The sequence below is a fragment of the Camarhynchus parvulus genome, chromosome 4, assembly GCF_901933205.1.
Source record: "Camarhynchus parvulus chromosome 4, STF_HiC, whole genome shotgun sequence".
In the NCBI taxonomy this organism is placed as follows: Eukaryota; Metazoa; Chordata; class Aves; order Passeriformes; family Thraupidae; genus Camarhynchus; species Camarhynchus parvulus.
This window is the reverse complement of record NC_044574.1, coordinates 64,641,836-64,668,022: the sequence shown is the minus strand read 5'-3', so window position 1 is coordinate 64,668,022 and position 26,187 is coordinate 64,641,836. Positions and strand designations below refer to the sequence as shown.

Sequence of the window (26,187 nt, the reverse complement as noted above, 5' to 3'; positions counted from 1 at the left end):
TATATTTTATAGAAATTAATGAAAATTACTGTTCCAGTGAGTCCTTCTATTGATGACCTGTCTCAGAAAATTCCTCAACCTCTGCTCCAAAATGCCAGCCTCCAGAAGCATTACCTTAACCTAGATCTGCACAGGTTGAAACAGATGTTCAGAGAAAAACAAACCAGCAAAAACCCACCAAAAAAACAAACCCCAAAACCACACACACACACACAAAAAAAAAACCCAACCACAAAAATCAACCAATCCCCAAGCATTTTGCCTAGTTAAACAGAACTGACACATTCAACTGCCTTGGCTTTTGTCACCACAAGGGAGGCTGAGGGAGATGGGAAGGAATTGAACTTAGACACCCTAAAAAATCAGTCATGGAAGAGAAGACAGCAAAAAAAACAAACACACATTCTAAAGCATAATAGATTAATGTCAAGAAAAGGATGCCTAATCCTTCTCAAATATTTACTGAAGAAGCTTTTTAAATTAAGCTTATTCCCCAGTCCCTTCCATGATCCTAACTCCAGAAATGTCATGGAATCTAGCTAAGAAAAACAACACACTGCAGAACTTAAAATGCACCAAAAACATGGCTTCTGGTATAACTCTGCATAAAACCTGGAGTTTAGATAAGCTCTAGTCATAATCATGGAATATTTTTTTATTTTACTAGTGGAAAATTGAAAAAAGAAATTTTTTGCCCATGTCCAGAACATGCAGTATTTCTTGAAGGAAAAATTATGCTGATATGGGTGTCTGTGTGTGTATATATATATATGTATGTAAGAAGTCCTCTCACAAGCCTGTGACAATAAAATTCATCCCAGCTATACCAGATCACCAGAGCAATTCTAAACTAGAGCCTACCAAAAGTTGTCATCCAAATTCACATATCCTTCCGAATTTGAATTTCCCATTTTAAAACTCATTATTTCCCCTTCCTACAAGTGGCCACCCATAAATTTTACAAGTTGTGCTCCTCTGCCTACCTTTATGGAGAGAAAGGCTTTGAGCAAGGGTCCATACAGGGTTATCTGGGAATCTGGGGAGAGTTCCAGCTCCACGTGGAGTTTATCTGGGGGCAGCTCCGAGGGGTCGAGGGGAAGGCGGCTGGAAGCTGTGGGAGATGAAATCACGCTGTCGCTGGTTTTCTGTGACGGCCTGAGCACAGACAACATGGTTTCTTCCATTTCTGACACTTGGGAGCAAAAGAAGAATAGAAAATAGATTTTGATTACAACTTAGGCTTCTCTTGGACAAAGTTCAGCCAACAGGAATGTGTATTAAATACACGACTTTTAGCACCTAAATTGTATAATTACATTAGCATGTCTAAGTTACAGATCTAGTTTTTCATCTCTAGTAACTATGGGAAGACAAGAAAACAGAATATTTTAGTCAATGCTAATTATGCAAGAGAAAAACAATCCCTGAAGTTCTGAAAAAAAAGTATTCAGTGTATTTATCTTGCTTTTGAAGTTAAACAGAGACATGCTTTCATTTCAGCAGAGCAGATTTCCCACAACCACACAGCTACTGCAGGATAAACAACAGAGAATAAACATGCAAAGTGCAAAGTTGTACTAAAAATCTGTTCTGAACTAGGAGCTCTGTAGGCCAAAATTGTGTCTCCAACAACTCAATTACTCTAGTCACAAAACAGTCTGGAAATTCAAATCCTATTTCCTACCCCTTCTTTCTAGTTGGAATTAGGAACAATAGCCCAAAAACTGTCTTAAGAGAGGAAAGGCAATGAGAATGTAATGAGTAACTGGAAGTATTTTGGGGATGTGAATTGATTGCTGGGGAGTAGAGAACTCCATGGGAAAAGCATCAAAAATTGATGCTCCAGCTGGAGGAAGATTTCAGGTGCCAGTTTAACGGGAAGAACTGGCACATACAGAACTACAGACACCTGCAGGCAGAAACCTCCAAGGCCTGAACTCCCCATTATTGTCTACAGCACCTGCTCAGTGCTTGCACCATCTTATGAGTTATGCATCAGCCAAATGCTGCAGAGATGACCACTTTTTATGGAAACTATATCTTTTGTGATGCAACATATTTCTCAGAGTTTGATGGACTGATTCAAAATAAAATACAGATGTTGCTATTGCAAGCAGATTCCATCAGCACCACGGAGTAGGACAGAGGTGGACTGCTGAACTAATCACTGGAGGAAGCTGCAAATGAATTACCTGTGTATGTACAAACTTGCAAATGCAGGTTTCAATTGCTACAAATACGAAGAAATGTTCTCAGAATGTGAGGAACGCACATTTGACACAAGCTGACAGTCTCACAAGAGCACTTAATGAGCATCTGCAAAATCCATCTCACCTTTTCTGCTTCAGCCTCACAAATTAAATGTTCTTTTAGATGTGAATTGTTGGAACTCAAACCCTAAAAATGCCATCCAGCATGCCTTCTAACACCTGCTGATTGTGGCCCTTTCAAATTAGCCCTTGTTATTCTTCAAACATCTCTCCTCCATCAGTTCTGCTTCTAGAATCTCAGCCTGAAAGAGTTTTATGGAACCCCATAACTTCCTGCATACCTCCCTCTGCATTTAAATTAACCTACTTTATCTGTGTTTATCACATTTTTGCAAGCACATACTTATAGGATATTTGTTATCTAGAAATACTTAGACAGTTAAAATAAAATCTTAGACATCAGAATTTGACTGACCAGTGTAACACTCATTTCTGATAGTTCACTTGAACAGTGAACAATGAAATCACAGTTTGATATCCACAAAGGGAAGACATTATTATTACATCTCATATACAATGAATTTAAACAATTTGAATAATAAGATGAGATCACAACATCCAAAAGTCAAAAAAACTTAGAAAACCTAAAGGACATGGCCAAAAATATTGTACTTCCTATTTAATATCCTGATGTTTAATATACCAAGTGATATTCTATCTTGTGCAACAACCCATTTAAGAGATCCACTTTGTTAAGGACAAGGAGAAGTGAACTGCAGACAGTCTCCTCTTTTTTTACACAAGGAACTGGGACACATCCTGAAATGTAGCAGCATGGAATCCTGTCAGGTTTTAAATCAATCCCAGTGCATTCTAATGATCAAAACATTCCCCTGAGACATAAAACAGCAATTCAGTTCCAAGTTCATCTCTGCAGATGGAAGCAGTGTGATCCAAAGTCCCAGCAGCTTCCCAAATGAAGCAATGCTAACAAGGAAAAGGTAGTGACACTTACAGGATTGCTTTAGCTGCTCATCTGCCTTCTGAGGATAAATTGGGTGCCAGGAGTAGTCAATTGTAAAGACAACACTTGGGACTGTCCAGCATTCAACCCATCCAGCCCTTTCAAAAGGAAACAGCATCCTTTTATTTCAAGCACAATACTTCTTTTAAGTAACTTTAAAGCAACCTCAAAAGTTGATGAATCACAAACAAAATAAATAAGAAGAGTCAACATAAAGATACCAATACACATGAATATCTTAATAAACTCACTCTTCTTGAGTAATGTTCCTCCATTTGGGTTTGCCCGTTTTCTGAGCACTTTGACATTCTGCAGACATACAAGACTCAGGACTTATTTTATTGGGCTGACAATCCTTTACCAGCATAAAAAGGGAATATTTACTAGGATGGCAGTCAGGCAGATACAAATGAAGATCAACATCTTCTCCCTAAAAGTCAAACATCAGCAATAAGAGTTAATTTACATTCCCCTTATGCACAATGCTCAAGCTATCTTCATGTTTGTGTGCGCCATCATGTTTATTTTACATAAAGGCATAATTAGACAAGAAGTCTGTTTCCCAGCAAGTTTTAGTGCAATCTCAAGAGCTCTACAGTTCTGAATGCTTACAATTCCAATAACTTTCACATCACTAGGGCAATCTATAAAACACTGGAGAACTTGTAGTGATCCCTGTTCTTCTACTGCAGAAATTGAATACTGCAGAAATTAAATTACTAAAACAAGCTTACTCCACATCTCAACTAAATCACAGTTTAAAAAGGATGAAATCTATAAAACATTGATTTCTTTGCTATCAAATTATACCAAATTAGCAACATCACCATCAACTAGTTTTTTATTTTTAGCAGCAGTAGACAGCTTCTATTTTAAGGAAGGCAAAAAGTACAGTAATTCACAGAATTATCTGCATCTGTGAAAAACACTTAGTGATCATTATTTATGCTACAGAACCTCTTAAAAATCTGGAAGATGGCTTTTCAAAATGGTTTGGGGGTAGCCAGTACAGTATTTGATTCTATCTTTGAACACACATTAGATTTTCATATTTCATAAATAAAGGGGAACAGAATTCCAGGTGATAAAACACATACACACAATTTAACTACATATAATAACTATATATACTAAATGTGTGTATTTATGCATGTAAGAAGCATATGCATGTTTGTATTTTTCAGAAATATTTTCCTTTTAGTGCATGTATGTATATATAAATTAAAACAGGCTATGATTAAATGCTTCACACAAGCAAACTGAAACCATTTACCTCTGGGTTGCTTCAAGAAAAATTCTATGAACTGAAAGTGAAAAAGACTATTTTTCTTTCAGGAAAGAGTCTCACATTTCCAAGACAAGTCTCACATTTACAAGATGTCCTTACCCTTAAGGAGAATCTAGTATTGCATGTGGTTGGAACAAAGTCAGTGAAAGGCAGAGAAAAAACAATGTTCAGGGTTTCTCCACAAGCTGCTAGATAAACTGGGAGGGAACAGGAAAACCAAACAAATTTGTCAGAATTACTCCCTATTTTGTTCTTAGACAAAATATCAAACATAAGGTAGCAATAATTAAAATGTATTAAAGAACTCATGACAGAATATTACCATTATACAACACTGTACTTGGAGTCATAAATGACTGTAATCAATTATTCTGAAAGTATTTATTGCCTACATCTTGTTCCTTCTAGAAAGACATTGTACTTAGCACAAGGAAATTGCAGGAAAACAATAAAAATAACTATAATATCTTGGTGCTTTTTTTACCCACCAGGTTTTGGGTGTAATTCTAGTACTTTATCTCTTTATACATTTGTGTACACTGTATTTTGTTGATGATTTTTTGTTATATATGCTACTTCTTCCAAATACAAAAAAAGTGATCTCACCATTCTCCTGTTGTTTGGTGGAACAGTCAATCCAGTTGTGCTGATTTGCTGCCCAGATCATTTCAAACTGATGGAACATGACTTTGAAGTTCCACATATATGGAACAAATGAAAAAATATCAGGTGCGCTGTCACTGGACCAGTCTTGGATCAGATCTAGACCCACACCAAGCAATAAAAGGTGAGTTAGTGGCCAGCAGGTGAGTGATTCCTTAGGATTTTTGTGCTGGAAAAGCTGATTTTTGCCCTGACCACAGCAGCAGGTTACTGGGCACTGTGGCACTACCCAGACAGTGGCTCTGGCCTCACTCAGGGGATAACTTTATTAGCATGGCACCAAGCCTGCACTAATTAAGCCTTCCTCCCAGCAGGGCTAATTAACACCACAGTGATGGGGCTCTATTCTTTCCATTACTGCAGCTGGAGCTTCCAGCAACAGTTGGGTGGTGCTGTTCCACCTTGCACTGCGCCTTCCTCCTCACGGCCAGAAGCCTGAGGAGCAAATTACTTTTCCTCATCATCTGTCAGCCATAGGGACACAATCCAAAGCCCAAGTAGTTGAAAATGAGCCAAGCAAAGAGGGATATCAGGAGAAATCAACATCATGGGTGACAAATTAAGCAAATCAGTAGCTGTGATAAGAGTTCAAGTAAGAAATAAATTTAGGATCACTTCATGGCAAATCAAATTTATTTAGACATTAGAAAATTAAATTATTTGTGCTTCTACTCAAATGTAAGAATACCATGCAGTTAGACATTCTATAGGCATCAGGAACTTTGTCATCAGAATCAATTTGTTACCTTAAAAACACGAAATTAGAGAACCTGACCTTGCACAACTCGGCAAAATTTGAAAACAAATCCCAAAGAAAGAATATTTGACATGTGACCTATTTAGCAAAGAGGTTACCTGTAAAGAAGCTCTTCTGAGCAAAGATGAAATGATAGGTTGCTTTATAGACCTCCAGCTCACACTGCCATGTCTGTGGCATGTTCCATATGCGGGGATAGCTGGCATTGATATGGAACTGTGGGCAAGAAATGAAAGCATCAGGATCACCTGAAAAGATGACAATGCCTGACCCTGTCTCTCAGCAGTTTTCACATATGTACCCTGCTGAATAATTAAAACTGTTTTCCTGCTGGGATGAACAGAAGGTACTTCCAGTTCCTTAATAATTTAATCTCTGTCCCTCCTTCTGTGTTTGAAGGTCAAGTGTTGTGTATTCATTTATTTGGGAAGGTATAGATGAGTTTCAGATACATCTGCTGCCATAGATGTACAAAGCAATTTGAAATGCAAGGTTTTCATCAAAAACATCACTTTTCACACTACACCAAAAAGAAAATGTCCCAGAAGAGACTGTTTTTCAACCACTGATATATTTTTCATATTCATAAAAATATCACTTGAATAAGATAATTAAAAACCAATAAGAAGGGTGATCTACACAACTACAACACTGCAGAAATCAAATATTAGGCAAACAAAAGAGTAATGGAGTTTTAAATATGTCTCAAGTAGTTCAAGTACACTTGAGTGCTTTTAAGTACTTCTGCATACATATCCTTTAGCAGAAATAGTGAGCATAATCATTAATTAAGGCAAAGCCTGCACGGACACATGGCTACATAGTAAATGAGGCAACATTTGTAAATAGGTAATTTATACACCGAGTTGTGCTTTTTAAGTCACTAAAGATTACACACATGCACAATTGTGTCAGTACACATAAATTCCTTATCTATTTAGGTCCTGCAAAACACATTAAAAAGGCATTTTCCTGCATTAAGAAACTAAAGACTGCTCGACAGAAAAGTCAATATGTTCTTAATTAAAAATCCCCTAGAGACTGAAGCTTTGTGCTTATTAATGCACACTTACAGCCAGCATTTCTGCTTCCAAGAGAGTCCTGTACTGCATGCTGCTGGTGGCATCCACGTGGAGGAGCTGCCCTTTAATTGTAGGTGAATAGCCTGGCAAACAAAAGTCATCAAATTATCATTGAGACACAAGAGTTAGATCAATATTTACACAATTTTTAGCAGTGATTTCAGCAGTCCACTACCAAGAAGTACCCTGAGGGATATTTGCCTTAATATCTTGCCGTGAACTGTACAAGGAAGTTTTTTTGTTCCTTTCCTTAGGAATCTCAAGATTACAAAGGAAAAATACTAAAAGACATTGACACACACAGGAATTAAGATAACTGTTCAGGAAAAACAGTAGAAAACAAATCTAGCTTAGCCTTAACTCACCATTTTCACCCACTGTCATGGGAATATTTATTTCCAAATAGGATCCTGCACCAACGTTTACATGTACAGCATTTGTTTCCTGCATTGCAAAAAAGCAAAACAGTCCAAATGTGATTTCTAGATTTATTTATGCCTCTGGCTGTCATTATCCACACCTGGTGATTAAAGTCTTTCTTGCCTTCAGAAAAACCACTAATGAGCTATCAATACATATTGATACAAAATAACCTACCTTTTTTAGGTTTAACAGTAATAAAACACCTTTTTTAGGTTTAACAAATGCTGACTGCAGTCCAGTTGGAGAAACAGCATAAAATACTCTGACCCAAGGCCTGGGAGGACAGACTAATGTACATGTCTGACACTACAACTCTAACCCTTTCAGTCCCCCCACAAAAGCACAAAACAGGGGTACAACAAAGTGATGCTGTACCCCATGTAGGAGAGTAGCAACAAGGAGAAGAAAAATCCCAACTCCTACACATACAAATTCTGTTCCCCCAGTGTTCTCCTCATTCAGAAGTATCAGAAGAAATTGGTTTTTTAATCTATCATGGTGAGCTTCATTAGAATTTAAGACTGCACAGGACACGCCCAGATCATGAAGCCCCAAGACTGCAGGAGCTGGCATGGCTTAAGATGTACCTTTAAAGCTTAAAACAAACTTAAAATAATGCTTCTAATAATACATTTCTCTTTGAAAGGTTTGCTCATAATTATAAAAAACTACGATAAAAATCACCCAGCTTTTAAAACCATAGTTCTGTAATGAACATCTGAGACAAGCAGAACTGCACAACCAAAAAGCACAGTGCAACCACAGCAGACAAAGTTAATTTCTTGATAAAGTTTCACTATTTACCCTGTTCTTGGTGAAAAGCAAATCAATGGTGGCATCTGCAATGATATTCATTCCGCAGCTCAAAAGCAAGGATCTGCCTTGGTTTCCCAGGCTGAGCAATTTCTGAGACTTTCATAACTTGGTAGTCTGGTGGGAAGAAAAACTTCCACAAGCAATCCCTAGTGGAGAAAAAGAAAAAAAAAAGTTGTTTTTTGTTCTCAGAGGAAATACATATGTGTATTTGCGCATCTACTTGGTTCATTTAGCTATCTTCCTCTTAGCTGAGTCTTTAGACAACCAGTGCATGTGATAAGGAAGAATGTTTGTTGAATATCTTCATCATAGGAGCCTTCCAACTCATTACTGAAATCTCCCAAAGTGTCAATGGCAAGAAGTTAAAATTTATAGCTTTTGTCTGCAAGTTAATTCAGAAGGAAAACAAACCATGTTTTTCTTTTTATTCCTAATCCTTGGTTTCTAAAATCTGTTACAAAAGCATAGTAGCAAATCATCTATTTACTCTTCAGTTTGTGCATAAATAATTGATATAAGCCCAGAAATAAAGAAAATACAAAACTTTAGACCTCAGAATGGAAGCCACATTTCTACAGATTTTTGGCTGAATGTGCCATGAAATGCTTGACAGGAACGGCAGAGTGACGAAGCACAGACAGCAGAGTGTACATAGGTTTCAAGGGGGTGGAATTTCTTCCTGCACCCAGCACCTGGCTGTTGTAGCAGCTTAAAAGCTCTTAAACTTCCAGGATCCATCCACAGCAAGATGCAAAAGTGTTCCTAGTATGTATCCAGGAACTCTATGCACTCTGCACTCAACTGTTTTCTACTGAGCCAGTTCAGATTATAAAAAGCATTCCATTACAGGGCAAGCTTTCTTTGGAGTATTAAAAGTATCATTAATGATTCACTGACCTCATATTTCTAGCAAAAGGTTCTAGAAAGCAACATTTTCTCTTAAATGCACTATCATATCTAATGACTACTCTTTGGGCTGCCATCCTCACATTCCTGAGAGACAGGAAATCATAACAGTTTCACAGGAGAATTAGTGGAGGCCAAGTACCAGCCTGTAATTAACAGGGGAAAAGAGGGAAAGCACTGATTATGTCACTTTTGCTTAATAGTCCTTCACTCTCTAAACAATACTATTGTCCTCACCAGAAATGCTCATGGGCAAAGCATCCAGGGCCAAGTGAAGAACAAGAGAACTCTAGGCTAATATTTTGTTTAAAAATAGCTAGATAATAAATACTTTGGAGATAACATCAAGCAGCTGATTATGCTAAGCAAGGATAAATTATTCCTCCCTCATTATTTTCATAGCCAGATTTCTGTTTCCCTAAAATTTCCTCATCAATATAGAGTTCATTCCCATATTAGCCAACAGGAGCTTGATAAATCTAAAGATCACCAATTAACAAGTTAAACCTTTTACTTGATAAACAGTAAAAATACTTTGCTTACAGAAAGGGAACAATCTATTAATTCAATAATTAGAGAAATCCTAACTTTGGAAGGCCAACAAGATAAACACCAATGAATTAACTAATCTTAAACCATTGTGGCAGGACTCTTCTTTCAGACTTGGTTTACCCCAAAACACACAAATTCTAAGGAATCACACAATGGAAACTTGAGAAAGCTTTCTCAGTAACACTGGATATTAAGATGAGAGTTGTAAATCATGGTCATACCTCTGCCTATCAGCCCAAGGTCCATAATTGAAGTCTGTCCCTTTTCCACACACAATGTCTAAACCCCAGCATGGTGGCAGGTCCTGTAATTTGCTGTCCTCATTGCTGGCTTCTCCATCATTACTCTCCTCTGTCTCCTCTGGTACAAGGCCTGCATTACATAAAATATTAAACACATTATTAAAGGAAGCTGCTTCAAATTAGCAAGAGAAATGTTTGCTTAAGCACAAGACAATTAAAGTGTCCTCATGTCAGTTTTATTTGAGAGCACTACAGTATGTAAATATCAAGACACAATTCAATGCAGACTTCCAGTGGAAGGCCAAGAAATATGACCAAAAATGACCCAAAATTGCCACCTATCCTACATCTGTACACACCATTACCAAATGTGTTGTCTTTGCTCAAGATTCAGGCAATACTTCAAGGGCAGTCAGAGCAAAAGCATATTTATGATATTTCTATTGGCTCCAAACATTGCATTAGCTCTCTTAGCATATAGATTTTTCACCTTCAAAAAAAATAAACTATCTTTGTATTTAACAGCTTGTACCTGGTTCATCCATATAGTAATAGATATCAACATCATTGGACTGCATTACAACAAAACCTTCACCCATCAGCCTTGGGGGTCTGCAAGGAAACAGCAAAAAGAAGAGTAAAAATGGACATGCCAAGATTGATCTTTATGAATTCAAGTAATTTTAAACGCAACATATTAACCATAATGGATTTGCATAATGATTTGAGAAAAAACCAAACCCTTGATGATAATATGGCTATTATTATTATAACTATTACATTAAATAACTTAAAAGTCTAGTTAACTCAAGCATGAAGGTACCAGGTTCTTCTCCACAAAAGTACTTCTCAGATATTCTAAACCACAAGTAACTACTGAAGTTTTACTTTAAGTGTTTCTTTCAGTCAAGAGTTCCTTTCTCCTTGTCCTATATAGTTCTTTCACCTGCTAATTGTTTTCTCACTAAAATAACCTTCTACACCAAAGGGACAAGACTTTCAGTAATTAGACCATTAGTTAATAAAAAAAAGAAAAAAAGCTGTTCTGCCTCAATAACACTTCCCTCAATATTAAAGGATCAAAGTGATAAAGCTAAGAGATGAAACATTTCTCTAACACTATTATATTGGTATATTACAATCCCTTTCCCACATTAATTTACATATTAATAATTCTGGTTTTACTGCAGAAGGCACTATTGAAGCTTCTCAGCCACTTTCATAAACTGTCATTTCTTGACAAAAAAAGACAATTCCTATGACTGTGTAAGAGTGTGACCTGTTAGAGCACATACCCCATTTTTACCACAGCTCACTTTCAAAGGCAGGAAACTTTGGAAAACATGGAAGACAGCAGATGCAGAAATCATGTCCTGCCAGAAACTCTTCAAAAGCAACAGAGCAGGAACCTTGAAACTAAGTTTACTTTGAGAGTAACAGCAGCAAATGATCAAATACTTTAACACAAACTAGATATTGGCAATAAATTAAAATAAGATTATCATTATAAAGTATTCCCTATTATCTATCCTGAACCTTAAGCCTGCTGCCTCAAAACTTCTACTTTGACCTGCTCTCCCCACCACCATTTTTTTTCTTTTCTTCAATTTCAGAGACTTATTTTCAAAGAGTGATAAAAGTGTTGAGATGGATGTTTGTAACACAAAATGTCAGCTTCCAAAGTGAAATGCTCATGTTTGTATTGATTCCTCAGTCTGCTACAAATTTCAAGCCACTCGGATGTTTTTTATACATACACTGGCTGAAGGAATTTCTGTCAAGTTAAAACACGCAGCTTAAATTTTAGGCAAAGTAGTGTAAGAGGGCAGGCTCTAAAGAGTCAAATATTCTCCATTTCCAGTGAATTGGGCAATTTTTTTAATTTGCCCAGTAAATTAGAGCACATTTTCTGCACAGATGCCATCCTTTAGCCATCAGGAGCTACAGAGATGATAAAAGTATAAAAAGCAAATACTTAGAGGAAGCAGGAGGAAAAGCTAATAGTTTGAGTATCTTAATCCTATTTTGTTTTAATCTTATTTGTTTTCAATATTAGTTGCAGAAATTTCCTTTGTCGTCATGTTGGAAGAGTATGATTCTGTGCACAGCCACAGAATATTCTTAGAAAAACAAAGCCATGTTACAAACAGCAGTATTTGGCTGATAAAAAGCCAATTAAGGTACAAACGATGTACAGTTTATTTTATTACTTCATGCAAGCACTCAGGCTTGTGTTTGACTTCCTTCAGTTTGTTCAAGCTGCCTAACCCTGCTTATGCAAAACACACAGAGGTAAAAGGATCAGCAATCTGTCTTCAAAAGATAACATGGTTTCTCCTCTACTAAGTATTCCACAGCTTTTGCCCAGTTTGGGGTTTTTATTAGTATTTCCTAAACCATGAATCTGCTTTACAGAAGTCAACACCTGAAACCTGGCATTTCAGCTAGAAATTCAGGGGTGGCAAAGCCTGGGTACAGCTCTTGTACCTGAGAGAAGGAAAACACACCTTGGACACAGGATGCCACATCCCTGGAAACATCCAATGCCCGGCTGGATGGGGCTCTGAGCAATCTGATCTGGTTGAAGATGTCCCTGCTCATTGCAGAGGGGTTCAACTAAACAGCCTTCAAAGAAACCTTTCCAACCCAAACTATTCTATGATTCTATGTTTAATAGAGCAGAACACACACAAAAAATACACACCTAGAATAACACAGAAAACCAGCACTTTTCTCCATAAATGAAATATATTCAAAGATCCAAAACCAAAAACCCTCAGAGTGGTAACAAATATCAACTGTCTAAACACACAGAATAAAATAAACACATAGAAACACAGAAAACATTCTCTTCTTTGTGTTCTTAAAATAAGAAAATAATATGGCTACAAAAGTACTCCAAACTTACTCATCATTTTGAAGACCAACGTATCTTGGACTTGGAACCAGCATGACCCGAACATTTTCCAATTTTCCCTTCACAATGTGCATGAACTGATCAAGGTGGCTTGAGGGTGGTTTTGTGGTGTATGTCAAAAAGGCATCATCAAAGTTAATGCAAAGTGTTTGTGGCTGATAATGATTCCCAAATGCCAAGCGACCCTAAATCAAAAAGCAAACCCAGTAACTCACTGGTAATCACTCATCTCTTATACTTACATATCTATTTACACTGACCTCTTACATTACACTCAAACTCTTACATTTAAGTATTTATTTACCTATAAAAATGCAGTTGAACCAGCCATGTGCAAACGAAGAACACAGACAAAAGTCCTGGCCATAACCAGAGTTTAACATACAAGGTAGTATTTGTAGATACGACCTTGTATCTACCTTGTAGATACAAGGTCGTATCTACAAATACTACCTTGTATGTTAAACTCTGAATTTTTTCTTCTATTAGCTCAACAACAGTTTTCCTGATTCTTTTTTGCTGTTGTTCATTTGCCTTTTTTGAGGGAGGGGTGTGGTTTTGGGATGTAACATTAACCTCTAAATAATGTGTCCAAATATCTCTATTAAAACGTGCAGGGGAAAAAAAAAAGAAAACCCCAAACACCTGCCAAAAAACCAGCACACCCCATACTGTACAACACCCACAATTTAATTACTTGGTGATATTCTGGAAACCATTACTAAGTCTAAGTCATGAGTATTTCCCAGAAGTTAGAACATAGCTGTGTTTCCACCAGCACCAGCAGGATTTGTGACTGTGTCAGAGGAGTGTTGATGATGTAACTTTAACTTTTTTAAAAGCATAAATGCAAAGAAAAACTTTGAATAGAATGTGTAAGAAAAATGAATGGCAAATACTGATAAATAGTTTCCTTGTAAGGATCTTTTCACTCACCGTGCTCACATTAACTTTAATGACTGGAATAAGTGATCTCCATGAAGAAGAGGGGTCTTGAGATTCTGTTTTTACTTTAACACTAAATTAAAAGAAAGAAAAAAAAGGGGGTTATTATTTTGCTTTTTCTGCAGAAGAGCCCAGCAAATTTTTCTTCTAGAGGTCTTCAGGACACAGATCTTAGGAACACTCCTTCCCCAGGAGGGTGCAAGATAACTTGCCAGACTTCCCAAGCCTGGGAGAACAGCAGGAAGCACATGGAGCTACACCTTGGTGCTGACACAGGTAGGAAACAAGCATGCCTTGTTTAACTCAGGGCAATAGTTAAATAAATCTTCCTCAGAGGATCTTGGCCTGTTCTAAATACTCCTGTTGAGGCATGGGATTTTCATTTCCCAAGACACATCCTCCTCAAAGGCAGAAAACCTTCTTGTGCCTGTCAATAAGGGCTTGAGATAAGAACACAACAAGACTGGCTGGGAGACAGAGCCCTTACTCAAACTCAGGACTGCCACAGCCTCCTGCAGCTGCCCACTCTGAAATTTAGCAACTGGCCAGCAGCAGTGGCAGGACTCAAGTCTCATTAGATCCTCTCTGCTCCTGACAGTAAATCAGTCTGGTGAGGTCCTGCCCAAACAGAGGCTGATTATTGAACATCTGTCTGCACTGCACATAAGCCATGTAAAACTCCTTATATTTCCACTCCATTTTCTGGGGTACCCCAAAAAGAGGAATTAACAGAAGACAGTTTGTGTAGCTGTACACAAGACCATAGAGATCCTCACATTTTGCCTGTTCAATGTCTTGAGCAGCTGTTACTTCTACTGAGCAAAACCATTATTATTCTGCCAGCATAATCCTCCTCAACACATGCTTCCTCTCCACACTGTATTTCAAATAGATTTTTCAGCCTGTCTCTGATCATTAAACAAGAGTGCTTGGTTTGTTTGGCTGTGTTTTAAAATTATTACTGGTAGGAAATCTGAGGAAAGGGAAAAGATTCAGACTGTCAGATTTGTCAGTGCAATTTCTCTCAGTAGTGCTTCCCTCATTTGGCCTCCAGAGCACACGTTAACAAAACATTCCCCAATTAGTTCGGCACTTTGCAGAACAAAGCATCAACAAAAAAGCAAAATTAATAATTATTTACCTGTCAAGATTGGCGTGTGTTCTCTGCCTTCCATTCACTTGTGCTCTCTCATCATCTTTCTTTGCTGGAATTATTGTGGGATCCAAGCCAAACAGTTCTTGAAGTTGTCCATAAAGCTCAGAGCGGTTGTACACGTGAAATTCAAAGTCATTCACCATAATATACAGTCGAGTTTCTGCCTTTGGATCTAACCAAATAGTAGGAAAAGAGGTTCTAATTCTATCTCAACATTCCCTTGGAATATTTACAGTTCCTCAAAAATGCACATTTTGCAAAACCAATCCACACAGTACTGAACAGCTGCTGAAGTACATATTAAAAAGCAGTAAAAAATTCCACAAAATAATTACAGCTTTCTAAGCAAATCAGTAAAACTTGGCAAATAAGACAGCTGCATACAAAATATTAAATCTGAAAGGCATTTCACCCCTAGGTCACAGTCCAAAAATAAGTCCAGACAAAAACTGCACAAAATGGTAAATGAAGTTTTTCAGTCTCATGTATAAAAACAAACAAACAAATATCTCTCTTGATGCATAGAACAGAAGCCTCAGCAAACATTTCTGCTTTTTAGCACAGATATCACTGAGAGCAACTCAATCTCAAAACACAAATGGTTTTCTAGCCAAGCTCCCTGGTACACCATGCCTGAAGTGGGAAAAAGCTTTCTTTTACAGAGAAATAATTACTACGCGAGAACTAACTAGATCATACTCATTCTGCACAATCAGTCAACATTCTCACAAATTTAAGATTTCAACTGTTATATCAGCTTGGCTCTCTGATCCTTAAAACCTGTTTTAACATCTGCTGATCATACAGAGAGCTGATTGTGACATACTTTTGCCTCAGAAAGTGTGACCTAATTATGCAGTTAATGTGAGGGAAAAGCTCGCACCACTTCCCCCTAATTACCCAGTTGAAAGAGTGCCCATTACACATTGACTCAAGAGACCTGAGCTGCTCTAAAAACCTCATCTGGTCTTGCTAAGTCAAACAGACTTCAGGCAGCTGAAGAACCAATGGTTATTACAGCAGTCCCCAAGCTGTAACTCAGGGGGTACAAACTGAAGGCAGCATTTCCCAAAGACACGAGAAATTAAAACTCAGAGCAAACATTTGTGGTCAGGGTCAAAAGAAGGAATGCAGATGCCCAAGATCCAAGGTTTAGAGACATCTACTTGATTAAATGCACCCAATTTGATAAAAAACTCATGTGTCCCTCAAAATCACACATCTCTGCAACACTGTCCTAACTTTTCCCCTATCACATCTAAATACCAGAAATTTCCATATAATTATAAATATATATATACATAGAAAGTAAGTTTCCAGAACCCATTGACATCACAAGTTTCTTGAAGAGGAGACAGAGAAAAGTTAATGAGCCAGCTTCAGTTCCTTCCTGTTTTCATAAAAGCATCATCAAATCCATTTGTTGCCAACCTTAACTTGCATCACTAAGGCAAAGAATGACATGGACAAAGATTGGGACACACAATTGCTCACCCAGGAGATCTCAGCAGCATCAAGAACACAAACAAATGTAATTCTTCAATTCCTGGATGCAAGCATTAGACTTGATTTACTAAATGAAATCATAGGTACTAATTCATTTATTTAAAGGGGAATTTAAAGAGACATGTATCTCTTTTTCCTAACCACAAAATAAGGTTTGACCTCCACACATCAATTTGGTTTGCTAAAACACTTTTGGAAAAGAAACAAAAAAGGGCAAGGAAAAATAGACAAGCAAATCTGAATGTGATGCTACTAAATTATTCAAAGCAGCATTTATGTAGGTTATGTACAAGTAACTACCAGATTGTTTCACAATGTGAAAATTGATAATGGGCTGTGGCACCTCAGCCAAGTCACTGGGGTGTGCCCTATCCACAACATGATCCTCCAGCTTTTGTTCCTAAACCACTTCCATTTCCCAAGTATATACAAAACCTCAAGTTCCAGCATGACTTAACACTTCAAGAGCATTTTAGTCACATTACTTTTTTTGTCAGACCAGGACACCTCTAACTTCTGTGGTTACTTGGATTATTTGTCCACTAATCACCTGGCCTTAAATGCCAGCAGGAAACGTTAAAGCAAAGCAAAATTGTCACCATAGAGGACAGGCAACCATCTTCACTGCACTAAATTAAATTCATTTTTCATTCTGAGCCACCAGAGAAATATGTTTTAGCAGATGAGGACAATACTATGAAAACCTGTTGGACAGTAACAGGTCTGGCAAAATCTAATTAACTCTAAGACTAGGTTCCACTTCTTGAATGACTTTTTTATTGTAGAGTTAATTTGAATTGTGCCCTACCACCTCAGAGGGTAAGCAGTGCCTCAGTAAACAGAAATGGGCAGCTCTTCCAAACTCCTATCACTGCCCAGAGTGGAGTCTCACATTCACCTGACTGATTCTGCATGCAGCACTGCTGCCACTGCTGAGTTGTACTGACACAGCAACAGCTCCATGAGCTTGCTGACAGCTCTGAGAGGCTTCACGCCAGCAGAAGCCACTTCCAAAGGCAAGGTGGGAAAAAAAACCCTCCAAAGCTCAATGACCCTCTCAATTAGTGTACTCAGCTGTAGATAGCTGACATGTCCAGACCTCCTTGAATAAGCAATGGAGCTGTGATGGCTCCAAAAGTCAAGAGAAGCAGGACCTGAGTCTCATCCAACAAGATTCTAATCCTATAAATGATTAAGCACATAGCCCTAGGCTACTTATGCTTTCTCTCTGTGTTTTCTGCAGATAGAATTAATCTCTTGCATCTGTGTTAATCATCCATCTTCAGCCAGAGATAAGGAAGAAAAATCAATTTTTTTATACTTCCCCACTTCTGTAACCACAGAAGTCAAGACACAGGCTTGTCAAATACTAAAGGACATCCCCTACCATAACACTTGAGCTGAAATCACAAAGCACAACACTCACTGAAACTCAAGCTAAAATCACTTGCAGAACATGAGACATCTCTATTCATCATAGTTATCAACTTCAATACAGAGACAATTATGCTTGGACTGCAGCTAATGAAGGCTACTATTAAGATTAATGGTTTGTGTCAGGAAGGGTTCATGTCCCCGATAATGAATCCTGTATTTATTGCATCTACTCTGCAACCAGTGAACAAATCCATACCTTCTGAGGATCAGAGTACTTCAGGTACACATGAACAAAGCAATTGCATGCCTGTGATTGTGCAAAGGAAGTGTGTTTCTGTGGGCTACCTGTAATTTAGACTTGGAAAGCTTTTTGGGAAACCTACCGTGCTGCTTCTGCTTAGGGTTGTACATCTTCCACCAGCGAAAAATGATAAATCCATCTTGAATTCTAAACCAAACAAATTGGAATAAAACAGAAGTTGAGAGAGCAACAACCCAACATCCTACAAGCAATTTGTGCAGAGACCTGCAGCTGAGGCAGTCTACAAGCAACATGAAAGCACAAAGCATTACAGCACACGGTGTATTACACGACTCCTGCTTTAGCTGAAGCTCATATAAAACCCCATATCCGTTGCCTCCTCAAGGCTTTCCAATTTTAACAGTAAGAATCAAAACTACAAACTATTTGCTGGCATGCTGTTCACAAAACAAATTATCCTGAATCCCAGTAAGTAAATGCCAGCTACTTGGCCAACATGAATTGTGCAGATTTAAGAGCGAGAGCACGAAGGAGTCAAAGACATAAATGAAAACACAGTTCTCCTTCACACTCCAAAGTGGTTTATTTGACAAGTATAAGATGGTAGGACAACAACCATCTTATCCAGCACTCACTTCCAAATGATAAGGCTAAAACAGCAAATGAGCTTCCAAGTATGTAGGAGTGTTAAATACCAGCACCAGGAGAGACAGTCTAACACTTATAAACACACTGCTCATTTGGAAAGCTCCATTTTGATTTGTGCTATTTAGACCTGTATTTAAAATACTTATTTAGAAGGAGGACTCGCTTGGAAATCTGTACCTGATGGACATGTCCTCTGTGATGAAATAGATTTCACGCACCATGACTTTTCCAGATAGCACAGAAAACGAAAAGGAACCTAATTATAAAAAAAAATAAAAATAATGCTTATTACCCTGTTGATTTTGCTGTTAAAGCTGTTGGCTTTGTGAACAGAGAGAATACAGCATTCAATTATCTGAAATGGGTTAACTGGGTATCTTGAGCTCCTTTTCTGAAGGCAAGTCAGAGATGCAGAACACAGAAAACAAAGTACACAGCTAAGGGATGCTGGGTTTGGCACCACCCAACAACACCACCAAGCCCCTGAGGTACATGAGTCACTCAGAAACATCCAGGTGCCATACAAATCTCAAAAGAATTAGAAAAGCTGTTTTGAATATTTGGAGTTTCAGGACATTGTGTGCAAGACCATAATCAGAGGAACAAAGATTCCTGATGGACTGTTTTTAAAAATTTTAAATGGCTGTAAGGATTTTGGTCCAATTATTACAACAAATTATGTTTGCAGCAACAAGGATTAATAAGTATGAAAAGACCAGCAGGTAATGCAACAGCCCAGATTTTTCCTAAGGCTTTTCACCGCACCCACAGAAAGTACACCATAATTTAAAAAAAAACAAAACAACAAAACCCCACCACCAAAATCAACATTAAACAACTGAAACCAAGCAGCAAATTGTGGGATTTAATTAACATTATGTTCTACTTGTTGATGAGGTTCATAAAGAACACCACATATTTGGCCAGCCATGTCAGCTGTCCTTACTTAATGGCAATTTCACAGAGAAATTTTAATAAAAGCCTACAGATCAAGTGTAGCAGCCAGTAAGTATTTTATCTATTTTGCTCTTCCAAAAAGCTGGATTTGAATGTGGTTTGCAATTCAGTTCTTAGGTTCTTGAGGATATAAGCAAATGAATTGCAAGGGTGTCTGTGGCAGGCCAAGTGTGAGTGGGATTTTTTGGTTTGAAGTTTTCACTACATTTATGAGGTACAGTCGCAGAAAAAGTCCAGAACTAAAGTCATTGCTATTCTGTGAAGTAGACAGAGGAAGGCAGAGGAGAAAGTGAAAGAAAATTAGAAGTGTGATCAGTGAGGTTGTGGGCTACAGCCCTCTGTGACTCAGCACCAGATATTTTTGTAAGTGGGTGAGTGCCCAAGTGATTTGTACTGACCTGTTTTATTGAAAAAAGTTTAAAATATTTTAATAAAAAGTTAATGGATTTTGATGCAAAATGTTCTAGCCAGTATCAATTCCACATACCATAGTCCCAGTATGGACCAACCTGTGATTAGTTGTTCTGACAGCTTATTTAGAAAGCAAGGGCAGTGCTGGAACGGGGACTTAATGCTTGAGTCTCTGCTTGGAATCCACTGAATATTTTCAAATCACTCTAATGAAGGAACACTTGAAGGAAAACTTGAGTTTACTTCAAGATTTCAGCAAACTGCAGCAGACAAAGATTGGCATTACATGAATCATAACTTACCAATATGGATGTAGCCATGTTTATATAATCTGTTAAGAACCAACGTTAAAATGAGTCCAATGTTCCGGGAATTATAGTAAGTTAGGTAGATAATCCATCCACAGGACAATATTGTTGCTGTTGAAAGATTACAATGAATTAAAGCATTTTTAAAGTACACTGATCCAGATAAAAACCTTACCTATTAGGACTATGAGGCTTAGCAGTGTTCTTCCTGCTCTCCAAAAAATTTGAAACTGATGGGACACTTGAATGGGTGTTTTCAGAGAGATGGTGTGAGCAGGGTGTGAAGAGATGGGGGGAAAAGGGGAAATGGGAAGTCCAGAAAAACATAGATTCTTCACTGCTCTTCCATTCCCCAACATATAAAAACCTGTCCTCCCAGAGGACATGCAGATGCCATCAATTATTTCATACATCACTTACCATCTAAGAAGTTAGATTTTATAGATTGAGTTCTAACATGCATTGTCCCACATGGACATTTATTTCAGAACACCCTAAAAAACCTCAACACCAAAGTCATGCTACATACCTTCCCTACTCGTCTCCCAGTTGTGACCTGTAACTTAAATTTCTAGTCTTTGACATATTATCACAGGAAACACTATCATATACAAAACCATCTCCTACAACACTGCCTCCTGAGAGAAATGCACCAGCCCTTGGGTTAGCAGAAATACCTCAACAGTTCAAGCATGGAATTTGATAGGGAAAAAAGGAAATAGCAATCCAATGAGAAACAAGTTTTTTTTAAAAAAATTAGGTCTGCTAATCCCCAAAGTAATTTTTACTTTAGTTGATTAAGAGCTAGTAACCTATTTCTAATTACAAGGGTTCTCTAAGCTTCCAGAAGGACAAACCCAAAAGGAATGGCACTGCCAAGGAATGGACTAGTTCTAATTCACCTTACTGATAATTACCATTCTGTTTCACCCAAAGCAGAGTAGGGAAAAAAACATGAAGTTTGTACCAGAATTTTTTTATTTATGCTAAAAATGGATTTTTTTGTGAAAAATCTGAAGAGCAGAAACACATAGGAACCTTAACTTTGAAGAGAGCTCAGATAATTACTGAAAAAAATATTTACAAAACCTATCTATCTGTTCCTTTATTTTTTTTCCAAATGGATCCAAGTGCGAGCAAAACTCAAGCAAACCAAGTCTGTGTGGAAAGAGCAGGGATTGTGGAATCTACATCCCAGGAAAGAAATTCCAGCTGGCATTGAGGGCAGGCACACTCCAAGGACAGTGCTCACCTCCCCCACGTTCAGGTGAGTAAGCTCCTCCCTGCTGGTCCTCTCTGGGGAGGGAGAAAGGTGGGTTGACTCACACTCTGAGGGTCCATGGAGTTTAATTTGAGATTAAAGTTCAACTTGGCACTGCTAGATGGCTGCAGTCAGGAAGGTGCCCTCTCAAGGTGAAACAATACTGACAACAATTGGGAAACCAGTGCGCTTTCCAGGCTGATCCATTGCCTTCAGCACTAGACTCACCTCTGCCACAAACTGTAGCCTTTTCCTCCACCAAATCCCATAAACTTCATTGATTTTATTATTATATTCTTGATTTTTAAAGCCTCTTCACTGAAACCAAGTTTTGGAAATTGCATTTCAGAAGTTTTACTGCATGTGATTTTTAGAAATGATTCCAGAAGTGAGCAATGGTTCTTTGAGGAGCACGTTCATTTCTGGAATTCATCACCTTTTACTGAGAGCAGTAGTTTGCTGTTTCAGCATTCAGGAGAGGAAAACACTGATATCTTTTTATGCTCCCTTATAACAGGATGCCATAGGTCAGCAGATAAAAGCAAAGGAGGAAAGGCTGGTTGAAATTGGGTTACTTCATAAACATCATGTGTTTCTATCCAAACCTCATAACAGGAAGCAAGTCAAAGCTTTTGAAGACAAAATTTTCAGATCTATTTGCATCTGTTCCACATTTTACCATGAGCTACTACCAGTGACTTCCCCTATTTTCATCTTGACTACACTGAGAACCCTATGTTGAATACAAGCTTTCCATTTCAACATGCTAAAAGTGAAACAGATAAACTCCCAAATAATTTACCTACATCCTTTCTATTTAATTTGGCCTACTGAAAAATAACTCCAGTATGTCAATAGCCAATAGACTTTAACTTGTCAGAAGGGCAAATGAAAAAAAGTTGTTGTTCATGTGTTGCTCCTCACTCCAAGTCCAAGAGTCAAGGCTGGAAAGCAGGCACTATCTGCTTTGGAAAAGTCTGAATTCATTGCACACTTTCAGTATTCTTACATGGACCCGAGTACAACTTCACATTTAGTTTGCTGTCCTTGAGCCACTTGTTTAGAGATGAATAAAAATGCCTACACCAATACAAGCAACAACACTAGTGCTAAAAAAAATAATCAGCATACCTAAATCAGGCATGTTTACAAATCCAGCTCATAACTGACTGAATGACAGCTTGGCTTAAAGGCTCACTGTGGCCCACAATTTAGTCAGGAAGCTGGGTCATTAAACACAATAGTCCTCGGATCACTTTCCAAACTACACCAGATGAAACTACCAGATGGCAGGTAGGCACATATTGGAAGTTATGGTAGCTGACTGCCATGCTAATCCTTTGTTATGCTATTACAAAATAAATTTAACCAAGACAGAAGAGTTAACCTTACCTACTAACAGCCAAACCACATTGGAGTCATGTTCTGTCAGGAAATCTTCCAGCTGCGTGATACTTGGGACAAAACTGTCATTTTTTCTTTGATCCATTGCTACACTGTTTTTGCACCAGCACCTATAGAACTGAAAGAAACAGAAAGCCATTCCAAAATCAAAATGAATAACAAGCACAGTACAGTTTGGAAAAAATGGACTATGTACCATCTTAAATTCTCTCCAGCAGTCTGTTTCACACAAATACACAAGTACTTGTTTTATTCCTTCAATAACAACTTCATGATTTTCAGCTACCTCCTCTTCTACTCCAAAGCTCCAAAAACATTTCCAATCATCTCTGCTGGAACAGTTTCCTGGCACAAGACTGCCCCAAACAAACTACACATCAACAAAATACCAAAATATGCCCTCCAAATTTAGTATCTTGGATGCCCTGTACAGCATACAAAAGCAAATAAATGTCTAAAACTGTTGTGCCACAGCAGGAAGTCAAAAGGCAACTGAACATACAAGTAAAAATGAGGCTGAATGAAGCTCACTAACATGCAAAAATGTAACATGAGACTAAACCCCTGCCCTTGCAGAAGGAAAGGCCAAAGGAGACACTTCTGGGAGTTACGGAAAATTCCCCAAACCCCCTGATCTGCTGTGTCCATAATTCTGCTTGAGGATGGGTTTGTATCATTCTGTTAAAACTGACTATCTGGTGGATCTGTCATAGAGAAGAGAAAACCAGTCCTTTTGATCTTATACACTTCTTCAAACCATCCAAAAATCACCTTGCAACTGGGTTAATATTAATTAAATCTGATTAGCAGGGAGTTGCTCAACTCAGCAACATCTGTAATTACACAGCAGTATTTTTGTTGCATTGGTTCATTTGAAGTCTTCTCCTTTGGATGTTATATGTCATATCTTCTTATAAAAAAGCAGCATTAATTCTGCTTCTTTTTTTTATCTTCTAACACCTTCCAGCTCCTGGCAGCCTGTCTTCCTGACAGTATTCACCCCTCAAAAAAATATGAGTAGACTTTATTCCCTTTTGTTATGAAGTCTCTGTTGGTTTCTCCATCAAGGGCTCTAGAACATAAAACTAACATTGATGAGTCTTTAATTTTTCAGCAAAATAGCTTTGAATAATTAGTATTTGCAAATGTTAGCTGTAAAAGTAGCAATTCATCTGTTTTTACCCTTTAATACTCAAACTATTCTTATTATTTTAACTGGAAGAAGTTGGAGAAAAACTGCCTTTAATGCACTTGTTTCTCCTGTTGTACCTGAACCAACAGCCTGTGTTTAGAACAGCAAGAGGAGTACAATCCCAAGAATAAGGGTTAATAATTTGTTCATTACCCCTTCTGCAAGAAGACACAGAATAGGGAGGAAATAACATGAAAGCAGCAAACAATTAAAAAAAAAAAAAAACCAACAACGAAACACAATGAACCAACACCAGTTTCCAGCAGGGATGATAAAAAAGCTACCAACTTACTCCCCTACAAGGGGGAGGAATAAGAGGAATAAACATCACACAAATGCACACAGACTAAGAAAGGAACCATTGTTTCAGAAGGAACTTCAGAACAGCAAATTAAATCACGTAATGGCACTGTGATTTGCTTTAAGACATCCACAGTACCTTGATAAAAAAGCCACATGTCAGTTTGTATGATGGAGCAGATGATGCCTCTGCAGGCAGCCTCCAGACCCCTGAATCACAGGGTAAACAGAGAAAGCCAAATCAACACTTGCAGCATAAAAGGATGCAAGGACTTGACCTCTCTCTTTCTCACCTAAGGACAACAGGGTCACTCTGTTGTGACCAAGATCACCATGGAAATGTTGTCAGTAGGTGAGGACTGTCTATCTATTGCCTCAACCCCCAATATTTAACCTCATCAAGGAAGCAAACCATGGCTTTTTCCTAAGAAATTATCACCCAAAATTACATTATACTGAAACATGTAAAAAAAAATCATTAAATAGGACAGTGGCAAGACAACCTGGAGACTGAAAGTATTCAATCTTGATACTTAGCTACTTAAATAAAGACCGTGCTCATTTTTTTTTTTGTCATCACTATCCATAACTATAAACATACATGCAATTTTTTTCTGGGATACATTTCCTACCTGCATGCAAATAAATTCAGGAATCCCCCATCACTCAGCATGTGTCAGTACAACATATTTGAGCTTCAAAGATGATCCTTTAACACCCTGGCCCACTGATTTGGTTTTTTGCTTTAGTTAGGTTAGTCTTTGCCCTTGATAAAGCTCCTTGAGGGAGGATGCTGGCAATAAAAGGGTAACAACCCAAAACCAGCCAGTAGCAACACCTGCACAGGATGAGAGCTCTCAACACACCTCTCAGAGCAATCAGGTGCTTAATCCACTTCGATTATTAATTACTGTAATAAAAAGGGGATACAAGCAGAGACTTCAGGAGTACATAGTGTTCATAATGTCCCCAAGCATTTATAAGGCCCGGAGGATGGAAGGGGCAGGATCTGCACCATCAGGATAACTTATAATAGGAGCAATTTTCCTCTCAGGATAACTCAGAGGAAGAAATGCCATCTTTTCAGAACAGCTATTTGCTACTTTGAGTAACCAGCATTTCTTTGCACCTTCCAGCCCCTAGACACTGTAACCATTGGTTTAACAGCTGGGCTTGCAGCCTTCCTCCTCCACGCCCTATACACTGTAACCACAGCTGCGAGTCCTGCAGCTCTCACTGCCCACACCCTGCTGCATTTACATTTACTCCTGGGTGCAAATTCAGCTTTGCCACCAGAGCAAACGGCTGCACTCTCCAGGAACAGCGATGCATAGGCTGCTGAGCCTGGAACGTTCTTTCATGCTGCCTACTGAATTCTCTGAAGTAAACCCTACAAGGAACTACTCTTGGAATGACAAGACCCGAGGGTGTGAAGCTGACTCTTGCCAACCATGCAAATACACAAAAGAAAATTTAACAAAGAGGAACAGAAACCCAGAAGTTCACATTTCTATCTCTGCATTTATTGAGCATCTTTTCTCAAGGTCTGTGCTGCTCTGTGATGAACAGCTCAGTCAGCA

The 26,187-nt window shown here is 38.2% G+C and overlaps 1 protein-coding gene across 1 annotated transcript in view; it reads right to left on the bottom strand.

Annotated features, from left to right (window-relative positions):
• Positions 1 to 26,187, bottom strand: part of KIAA1109 (KIAA1109 ortholog) — an 87,777-nt gene that overhangs the window by 56,969 nt on the left and 4,621 nt on the right. Inside the window, 19 exon segments of the mRNA XM_030947036.1 lie at positions 984 to 1,192; positions 3,226 to 3,332; positions 3,486 to 3,664; positions 4,622 to 4,719; positions 5,129 to 5,284; positions 6,041 to 6,158; positions 7,016 to 7,107; positions 7,390 to 7,468; positions 8,252 to 8,302; positions 8,304 to 8,409; positions 9,943 to 10,093; positions 10,496 to 10,575; positions 12,872 to 13,065; positions 13,817 to 13,898; positions 14,967 to 15,153; positions 18,248 to 18,312; positions 18,952 to 19,030; positions 20,445 to 20,561; positions 23,104 to 23,233. Of these exon segments, the coding sequence (XP_030802896.1) occupies positions 984 to 1,192; positions 3,226 to 3,332; positions 3,486 to 3,664; positions 4,622 to 4,719; positions 5,129 to 5,284; positions 6,041 to 6,158; positions 7,016 to 7,107; positions 7,390 to 7,468; positions 8,252 to 8,302; positions 8,304 to 8,409; positions 9,943 to 10,093; positions 10,496 to 10,575; positions 12,872 to 13,065; positions 13,817 to 13,898; positions 14,967 to 15,153; positions 18,248 to 18,312; positions 18,952 to 19,030; positions 20,445 to 20,561; positions 23,104 to 23,200 (2,247 nt within the window). The 5' untranslated portion in view covers positions 23,201 to 23,233.